At 56.9% G+C, this 8,977-nt stretch overlaps 3 protein-coding genes across 5 annotated transcripts in view; 2 read left to right on the plus strand and 1 right to left on the minus strand.

Annotated features, from left to right (window-relative positions):
• NDOR1 (NADPH dependent diflavin oxidoreductase 1) overlaps positions 1-4,951 on the minus strand; it is a 9,199-nt gene extending 4,248 nt beyond the window's left edge. For 2 of the 3 annotated variants that reach the window (XM_007458943.1, XM_007458942.1), the window contains exons 1-2: positions 4,722-4,856; positions 4,307-4,384 (exon numbers count right to left, since the gene is read on the minus strand). In XM_007458943.1, the coding sequence (XP_007459005.1) occupies positions 4,307-4,384; positions 4,722-4,856 (213 nt within the window). Of the gene's footprint in view, positions 1-4,306; positions 4,385-4,721 lie in introns of all 3 variants that reach the window. The other variant, XM_007458941.1, reaches the window with a different exon arrangement.
• Positions 4,952-5,229: 278 nt separating this feature from the next.
• TMEM203 (transmembrane protein 203) lies at positions 5,230-5,640 on the plus strand. Its single transcript, XM_007458944.1, has one exon. It carries the CDS (start codon positions 5,230-5,232, stop codon positions 5,638-5,640), a length of 411 nt encoding a protein of 136 aa, XP_007459006.1.
• A 3,247-nt stretch (positions 5,641-8,887) lies between these two features.
• Positions 8,888-8,977, plus strand: part of TPRN (taperin) — a 7,965-nt gene continuing 7,875 nt past the window's right edge. The window contains exon 1 of the mRNA XM_007459002.1: positions 8,888-8,977. Within this exon, the coding sequence (XP_007459064.1) occupies positions 8,888-8,977 (90 nt within the window).

An 8,977-nucleotide genomic window follows, 5' to 3' on the forward strand; every position in this document is an offset into this window, starting at 1 on the left:
TCCTGCTTAGACCTTGTCTCAGGCAGGCTGCAGAGCCCCCCAGGGTGCTTCCTGAGAAAGGGTCCAGAGAAGATGCAATTCCCACGGCTTATGTCTGAAAACGACTGGCCTCCCCTCACACTGACTGGTAGACGACAGGGCACACTTTAGATGAAATCGTCTTCCCCAAAAGCCCGAAGCTTTGCTCTGAGCTAGTCCAACCGGGTGATCGCTGCCGAGAAGCCAGCGTCGCTCTGTGCCCTGCTCTGTCCCTCGCTAGACACCTGGGCACTCTCTGCGCCCAACAGCTGAAACCCACGAGACGTGTGTCACTGGGAGCCCTGTTCACACCCCACGGGCCCTTCCTGGGCACATGGTGGGCTCGCGGGCTGGAGACTCATCCTTCAGTCTTGTTGCTTCCCTTGGTAATCCCCTCACCACTCTTCCCGTTTTCGAGGCTACTGGAATAATCTCGGGATTCTGATGTTATCTTTCTTGTTTCCTATTTTGTTATGTTCTCTCGGAGGATTTCTCAGTGTTATCTTCTGATCTGGTATCATTTTAAGCACTGTTTCCTCATCCGTAGCTCTGCCCAGGTTTTGCGTCTCTGTCCCAAGGGCGCCAAGCTCTCCCTTGTCGCAGGTGGAAGCCTGGCTGCTCTGCCCCCGCTCCGCCGCTCCACTTGTGCTTCTCTTGGTCACTGTCCTTCACGGGGATCTTTCCTTGAGCGCGTGGTCATTCTTTCTGCTCTATATGTACTTAAGGATCTGATAGAGGGGGCTTCTCTGGTGGCGCAGTGGTTGAGAATCCGCCTGCCAATGCAGGGGACACGGGTCAAGCCCTGGTCCAGGAAGATCCCACATGCCGCAGAGCAATGAAATCCGTGCGCCACAACTACTGAGCCTGTGCTCTAGAGCCCGTGTGCCACAACTACTGAAGCCCGTGTGCCTAGAGCCCGTGCTCCGCAACAAGAGAAGCCACCACAGTGAGAAGCTACCGCAATGAGAAGTCCACGCACTGCAATGGAGAGTAGCCCCCGCTCGACAGAACTAGAGAAAGCCTGCACGCAGCAACGGAGACCCAATGCGACCCAAAAATAAACAAATAAGTAAATAAATAAATTTATTAAAAAAAAAAAAGCTGATAGAAAACCTCAAGTTCGCGCCTGTCACCAGCAGGGCAAGGCCCTGGCTGCCTCGAAGGGCGCACCTGGCCAGTGTCTTATGTCTGAAAACGACTGGCCTCCCCTCACACTGACTGGTAGACGACAGGGCACACTTTAGATGAAATCGTCTTCCCCAAAAGCCCGAAGCTTTGCTCTGAGCTAGTCCAACCGGGTGATCGCTGCCGAGAAGCCAGCGTCGCTCTGTGCCCTGCTCTGTCCCTCGCTAGACACCTGGGCACTCTCTGCGCCCAACAGCTGAAACCCACGAGACGTGTGTCACTGGGAGCCCTGTTCACACCCCACGGGCCCTTCCTGGGCACATGGTGGGCTCGCGGGCTGGAGACTCATCCTTCAGTCTTGTTGCTTCCCTTGGTAATCCCCTCACCACTCTTCCCGTTTTCGAGGCTACTGGAATAATCTCGGGATTCTGATGTTATCTTTCTTGTTTCCTATTTTGTTATGTTCTCTCGGAGGATTTCTCAGTGTTATCTTCTGATCTGGTATCATTTTAAGCACTGTTTCCTCATCCGTAGCTCTGCCCAGGTTTTGCGTCTCTGTCCCAAGGGCGCCAAGCTCTCCCTTGTCGCAGGTGGAAGCCTGGCTGCTCTGCCCCCGCTCCGCCGCTCCACTTGTGCTTCTCTTGGTCACTGTCCTTCACGGGGATCTTTCCTTGAGCGCGTGGTCATTCTTTCTGCTCTATATGTACTTAAGGATCTGATAGAGGGGGCTTCTCTGGTGGCGCAGTGGTTGAGAATCCGCCTGCCAATGCAGGGGACACGGGTCAAGCCCTGGTCCAGGAAGATCCCACATGCCGCAGAGCAATGAAATCCGTGCGCCACAACTACTGAGCCTGTGCTCTAGAGCCCGTGTGCCACAACTACTGAAGCCCGTGTGCCTAGAGCCCGTGCTCCGCAACAAGAGAAGCCACCACAGTGAGAAGCTACCGCAATGAGAAGTCCACGCACTGCAATGGAGAGTAGCCCCCGCTCGACAGAACTAGAGAAAGCCTGCACGCAGCAACGGAGACCCAATGCGACCCAAAAATAAACAAATAAGTAAATAAATAAATTTATTAAAAAAAAAAAAGCTGATAGAAAACCTCAAGTTCGCGCCTGTCACCAGCAGGGCAAGGCCCTGGCTGCCTCGAAGGGCGCACCTGGCCAGTGTCCTCAGAGGACCGCGACAAGTCCTCAGAGGACCGTGACAAGGAGGCTGGGCTCTTCCTCTTTAGTGCGCAGCCGGTCCCTGGGCCCCTGGTCTGAGCTTCTCAAAGAAGCCTCCAGTCTGTGCTATGTTGGGAGGGCCCCATCCTGACCACTTCTGTAGGGTGTCCATCCTGGCACTCTGCCCTCCTTTATCCACCCTCGTCCCAGTGTGACTGTCATCACCTTCATGCTGTTGGATTCCGACGTGAAGTCCGTACCTCTGCCAGCTGACCTGATGGAGGTCTTCATCGCCTCCCCCGCCCCACCCTGAGTCTCTGGCATCCACCATCCTCCTGCCTTTGGTCTTCCAGACTTGCCTCCTCTCCCGTGCGTGCTCCTGTGTGGGCTCTCCCACAGCATCCCTACTCCAACCCAGTTCTTCAGCCTTCTGCCTTCTTTCCCCCACCAACATTTAAATAGGCCTGCGTTTCTCCATCTCACGAGCATCCTCTTTTTAATCCCTTAGCCCCACGCAGAGCAATAAGCTTTTTTGGCTTGTTTGGCATACAGACGTTCTTCCAAGCTCCTGTCCCCGAGGTCACCAGCAGCCCCTCTGCTGATAAACCCCAGCAATGCCTCAGGCCTCATCCTACTTCATCTCCCTGTGGCTTTGAGTGCCGGAGACCGTCCTCTGGACACAGTCAACTCTCTGCCCTTGACCTTGGAGATGGTGTGCTCCCTCTTCTTGCTGCTGGGGCCACTTTCCTGCCCCTCACAGGCTTTTCTCCACCTTCCAAGCCCTTCGTGCTTAGGGCAGCTGCCCTGGGGGAGGGAGGTGCTCCCTTTCTCTCGCCTCCACATTTTGGTCACTGTGACATCCACCTCCACCCCGGATCCTCACCGGAGCTCCAGACCAGCTGCGCGTCTCCACCTGGATGATGTCCAGGAACCTCACCCTCCCTATTCTCTTGCTTCTGTGCCTGGAACCACCATCCATCCTACTACCTGAGCCCAATTTCCTGTCTTGATTCCACCTTCTTTCTCATCTTTGAGATATGATTACACATTCGATCAACGCTACCTTAACATCTCTGGAGTGGGTCCACGTTCCTCTACTCTGCCACCATCCTGGCTCAAGCCACCAGGCTCTTGGCTGCGCTGTGCTCCCCCCACCCCCGCATTGTCCCCGCTCTCCTGCAGCCTGTTCCCCCTGCAGACAAGTGCTAGTTTTGCTAGAATACGAACGTGACCACATCATCCCATGGGTTCCATGGCCCTTTGTTTCAAGTCCATCTGCCTCCCTGTGACTGCTGGGCTTCTTGGGATCTGACCTGGCTGCCTGCCCCCTTCTCCTCTCCAACCCTGACCAACCTGAACTTCTTTCTGCTCATCCCAGAGGCTGCTCCCTCTTTCCTGGTGCCTGGCTAGCCCCCACTTATCCTTCAGGACTTAGCTTATACTCCTTTCTTCCAGAAAGCTCTCCCTGAACTCCTAGAATGAGCTAGATAGCCCTTATTAACGCTCCCATAACATTTGGCACTTTCCCTGGAAACATGCACTTCCTGGCATAGTAACTACCCATTCAACTCTTTTACTTTTGCTATATTTTGAGCTCCGAAAGGATAGAGATGTGACTACTGGGTTCATAGCTAGATTCCGAGCACTAGATTATGTTTGGAATATAGTGTGTGCTCAAAAGACAGTCAAAGAATCGAAGAATGTTCCCTGAAGGTCAGTTTTGAAATACACATAAGACCCATAACAGATTTATATATAGTCCTGGAAAAACATGAAAAGCTGAAGTGGGAGCCTGTGAAGAGTTTATTAAGATGGACAACCAGAGCCCCCAGCTCCACCTAAAGATGTCCTCCCAAATCCATGGCTGACGTGCAGCAGATATAGTAGGGCAACTATTTCTTGTGCTTCTCAAGACCTTCTAGGCAAAGAAAATGGGGTGAGGGCCGAAGGCAGGGATCTGAGCTCCTAAGCACAGTAGGCCACTTCAGGTCAGCCTTACCTTCATGTTGTCCGGGGGCTCTCCTTGGCCTGTAGTTGCACAAACAAATATCACCAGGGGCTCATTTATCAGATTCACCTCAACAAAAAGACACACATGTAAGGCCTTGGGCTGTAATGACCAGGCATCCTCCCAGCAGCCTGGCTCCGTCTCCTTCACTCAGAGAGATGGGGTAAATGTACTTAACACCCGCGAACGGCTGGCCTGCCTTCTCTCTTTCAGGGTCCACCCTCCTACCTCACCCCCTCCTCCATGTGCTAAACTGGCCGCTGTTCCCAAGCTTTCTCGGCCCCTAAATCTGCCGTAACGTTAGGGCCCGCTCTCAGACAAAACGCGGCGCCCTAGGGTCGAGGGCTCTGGGGGCCGGCACCCCAAGCCTGCTGGGTCTCCCCGCCGAGGCCCAGGGAGCCCTCACCACGGGGTAGGAGTCCAGGGCCTGCACCCGGCAGCCGAGCTCCCTGCGCCGGGCCTCGCGGCTCAGCCTCTCCGACACATCTTCGGCTGTGCCTGTCTGGCTGCCGAAGAGCACCAGAAGCCGCGTGTTCGGCATCGGGGTGCGCCCCGGGGTCCCCTGCATTCAGAAACTGGACCGGCAGGAAGCTCCCGCTGGCCCGGGCGGCCGGGATCGGCTCGGACTTCCGACTTCCGGCGTCGGCCGGAAGTGACGCCCTTGGGCCGCGCCCGGCGGGGCATGGCGTCCGAACGAGGCGGTCGTCGGCGGGCGACCAGTGCTGGGTCCCGGGCGGGGGACGGGGGATCGGCTGCGTACCGGGGCCGAGGGCCGGGGCAGGCGGGGTCGCTTTCTGCCTCCCGCTGGCCGCGGCGGCGACGGCGGCAGGCGCCAGCGAGGCCCGTGGGGAGTGGCGGCGCAGCCTGGCGGGTGGGACCATCGGCTGGGCCCTGGCCCGCGCTCAACCGGCGCGATGCTTTTCTCGCTCCGGGAGCTGGTGCAGTGGCTGGGCTTCGCTACCTTCGAGATCTTCGTGCACCTGTTGGCCCTGCTGGTGTTCTCCGTGCTGCTGGCCCTGCGTGTGGACGGCCTGGCTCCCGGCCTCTCCTGGTGGAACGTGTTCGTGCCCTTCTTCGCCGCTGACGGGCTCAGCACCTACTTCACCACTATCGTCTCCGTGCGCCTCTTCCAGGACGGAGAGAAGCGGCTGGCCGTGCTCCGCCTTTTCTGGGTCCTCACGGTTCTTAGCCTGAAGTTCGTCTTCGAGATGTTGTTGTGCCAGAAGCTGGTGGAGCAGACTCGGGAGCTCTGGTTCGGCCTGATCACGTCTCCGGTCTTCATTCTCCTGCAGCTGCTCATGATCCGTGCCTGCCGGGTCAACTAGCCTCGCAGAAGATAAGCTAGAATGCGGGACCCCAGGCTGAGGGTCCCACTTCCGCCGCACCGGAGAAGTCTGGGTCTGAAAGCCAGCTTGTGCCCTGCTGGGTGCCCAGCTTTCTCTCTATCAGTCATGTCTGAAATTGTTCCCTCAGCAGGGCTAAAAAGAGCAGCCTTGATTCTTAAAATGTATTCTCTCTTATTTCATCCTTTGCATAGCTAATCTTGAGTTGAGATCCTGAGAAGGATCCTGAGAAGGCCAGACAGTCCTGAACTCCTCTGACAGTTGGAAACTGCATATAAGTAAAATGTCCTGATGGGCTCTTGAGTATTTTCATGGATCCTGGGAAAGTACCCACTGTGCAAAGGCTGCAAAGCTGGACTCGGGATCTCCCCTGGCCAGCAGTGCTGACCTGGGAGCTTACTGCCCCATCCCCCCAGACAAGACTTCCTTAGATGCTTGAGCTCTAAAAAGTGTAAACCAGCTTGTGTCTCCTCCTCAGTTGCACTGGGGAGGATGGCTCTTTCTTCATTCCAGCCCAGGCAGACAGGAGTATGTTGAATAAGCATGATCGGGACCCTCTCTGGATATCTGTCGCCTGAGAAAAGAACTTGCTTTCAACACGCTGCTTGTCTTCCTATCCCAGCAGATTGCAGTGTCACGACTTTTCCACCACCTCATGGCCGGCACTGTTAGTGCACCTGAGACCTTTAGGCCGCCCTAAGGGACCAGAGAGAGGAACAGGTGCTCTGACGCGCATAGCCATTGAGACCTTACACATGGGAAGTTTGCAGATGGTCTCAGGCCACGCCTGTTGGCCTAAGGGCTTTGGTTTGATGCCAGTCAGGTGCCAAATGAGAACATTTGCTGAGATAAAAATAAAATAAGAGAATGTTTTGCTGAAATGGACAGTGGTTGCCTGACCTTTTGAGGGTGAAATGAGATGAATGCTGAGACACTCCCTGCTGTGTGGTGTAGCTGGTTACAGAGCTGAGGTTGTAAGGGGGGGTGCTGGAACTTGGCTAGAGCGCGCTGGGTGGATGGGGGCCAGTTCCCTTGGAGAGTCCCTGCTTCCTGCCTAGGGAGCCAGGGTGAAGACAACCCAGGTGGACCAGTGTTGAGGACCTACCAAGCAGTTTGTGTGACATCAGAGTCTTTGTGGGCCTTGCTGATCTGCAGAGCAGGGGTCAGCAGTCTGTGGCCTGGGGTCTGTTTCTGTGCTGCCCATCAGCTAAGAATAACTTTTCCATTTTCAAAGGGTTGTAAAAACAAGAATGTGACAGAAAGCGAATGTGGCCTGCAGTGTACAGGGTCTCTCAGTCTTGGCACAGTTGGCCTTTTGGGTCGGATCATTGCTGTGTGTGCAGAGGGAGAAGCCGTTCTGAGCACTGTAGAGTGTTTAGCGGCATCCCTGGCCTCCACTCACTAGATTCCAATAGCACCCCTCACTTGTGACAGCCACAAGTGTCTCCAGACATTGCCAAGTCTCCTGGAGGACAAAACTGTCCCTGGTAAGAACCACTGGGCTAAAATTTTTACTGTATGGCCCTTTACAGAACATGTCTTTGGACCCTTGTTCTAGTGAAGCCGCTTCATGACTCCCGTCCTGGGATGGATGCTGCATGGCCTGAACCATTGATACGCTTGAGTTGGAGGCTGGTGTAGTTTGTGCCACAGCTACAAAAATGTCTCCTACCCAGGGTTGGCCTAACTTGTGTCAAAGCCAGATACAAGCTGACCGTTGGGAGCGGGTTTCCTTTTCATGTTATTCTTAGTTTGTGTGTTTTGTTGCTCCCCTGTTGTGTTCTGGTAGTTCAGGATTAGATAATCCTGTCGGCATAGACGTGATGGGCATAAGAAGGCTTAGCTTCCTTCGGAAAGGTGATTTGAGCAGAGTCCTGAAGGAACACTTGACCTCTGGAAGGCTGAAATCCAGTTTCTTTTCTCCAGCTGAATAAACAGGGCTATTAAAGTACCGTTAACGTAGTGGTAGCTGCAGACTGCCATGGGATCCAGAAGCTGCGAAGGGCCGTGGGTTGAAACCCGCCCCTGGTCTCTGCAGAGCCCCAGGCACGCTTGGAGCCTGGTCCCTGACAGGTTACTGGTGTGGGACTCAGTAGTGTCATTTGTGAACCTCTGCTGACTGTGGGGCGGGTGATGGAAAGGCAGGTAACATTTGTCCTTGCCCGTGCCCACCAATTTCCCCTTCTCTCCTTGGCTCCCACAAGCCTGAAAGATTGTGGTGGGCACTGTGCAGCCCTCCACGGAGAGTGAACTTCCTGACTGGGCAAGTAGGCAGAGAAGCTGTGCCCTCAGGGTTAGCCTTGGGATGGGGTCGGTTCAGCGGCTGAATGGAATACACGCCCTGGCTTTTGTGGCTCTGCGTTGGAGAGTTGTGGGCCTGCTTGTGTTCGAGGAGAGAGTCCCCTGCCTCTGTGCCTGCTCACAGCTTCCGCACTCCCGTCCGTTTTTGCGGGGCCCTGGATGACAAAGTGCGGGTAGAGAGTTTCCACCACCTGTCTGAGCCACAGAGTGGATTTTGGGGCCCGGCAAAAGCTAGGGATTCCTGAGAAACCGGTTCCTCAGCACTGGTTGGGGCTCCAGCATTGGCATCTCCGTTAAGGCCCGTAGGGAACCGAGGACCGCAGGTGGGCAGTCCCTGGACCCGGAGGGTCCTGGACCGGGAGGCAAGAGGCTGGCGTGCAGCCGGCACACTGCCCACGGGAGCGGGACAGCCTTCCGGTCCCGGGTTGGCCCTTTCTCCACCGCGCTTTCCGCGGGGGTAACAGGCGGGCAGAGTGCTGGCACGTTGAGGAGGGACCAAACCCGGCCAAGGTCACACGCGACCTGGGGCCCAAGGGTCCGACCCGCCCACCGGCCAGGATCCACTCCCTCCGGGCTCCGCCCCGCGGGCGCGGCGGGCCAAGGGAGCAGAGGCGGAAGTGGGGGCCTCCACGGAGCGGCGTGAGGCGTCGCGGGCGTGTCCAAGGGGGCCTCCCCAATGGGGACCGGCTCCAGCGATGGGCGCTGCTCCACTGAGGCCCGCGGGAAGGCGGGGTCGGGGAGAGCGCTCTCCAATCAGCACGGCTGGCCATCCTCCCTCCCATAGGTGAGGCCGCTGGGCGCGGGGAGGGTCTGAACTGGCCTCTCCCAATGGGCGGCGGTCAGGGGGGCGTGGCCGCGGCGCGAAGGCCGGCGGCGGGCGGCGGCCGCAGTTCCCGGCGCGCGCTGGCTCCGGCGGCCGCTCCGCAGCATGGCAGGCCTGGGGCGGCCGGGCCTGGCGCCCCGCGCCACGATGCCCGCCTGGAAGCGAGAGATCCTGGAGCGGAAGCGGGCCAAGCTG

The sequence above is a fragment of the Lipotes vexillifer genome, unplaced genomic scaffold (assembly GCF_000442215.2).
Source record: "Lipotes vexillifer unplaced genomic scaffold, Lipotes_vexillifer_v1.1 scaffold636, whole genome shotgun sequence".
Taxonomy (NCBI): domain Eukaryota; kingdom Metazoa; phylum Chordata; class Mammalia; order Artiodactyla; family Lipotidae; genus Lipotes; species Lipotes vexillifer.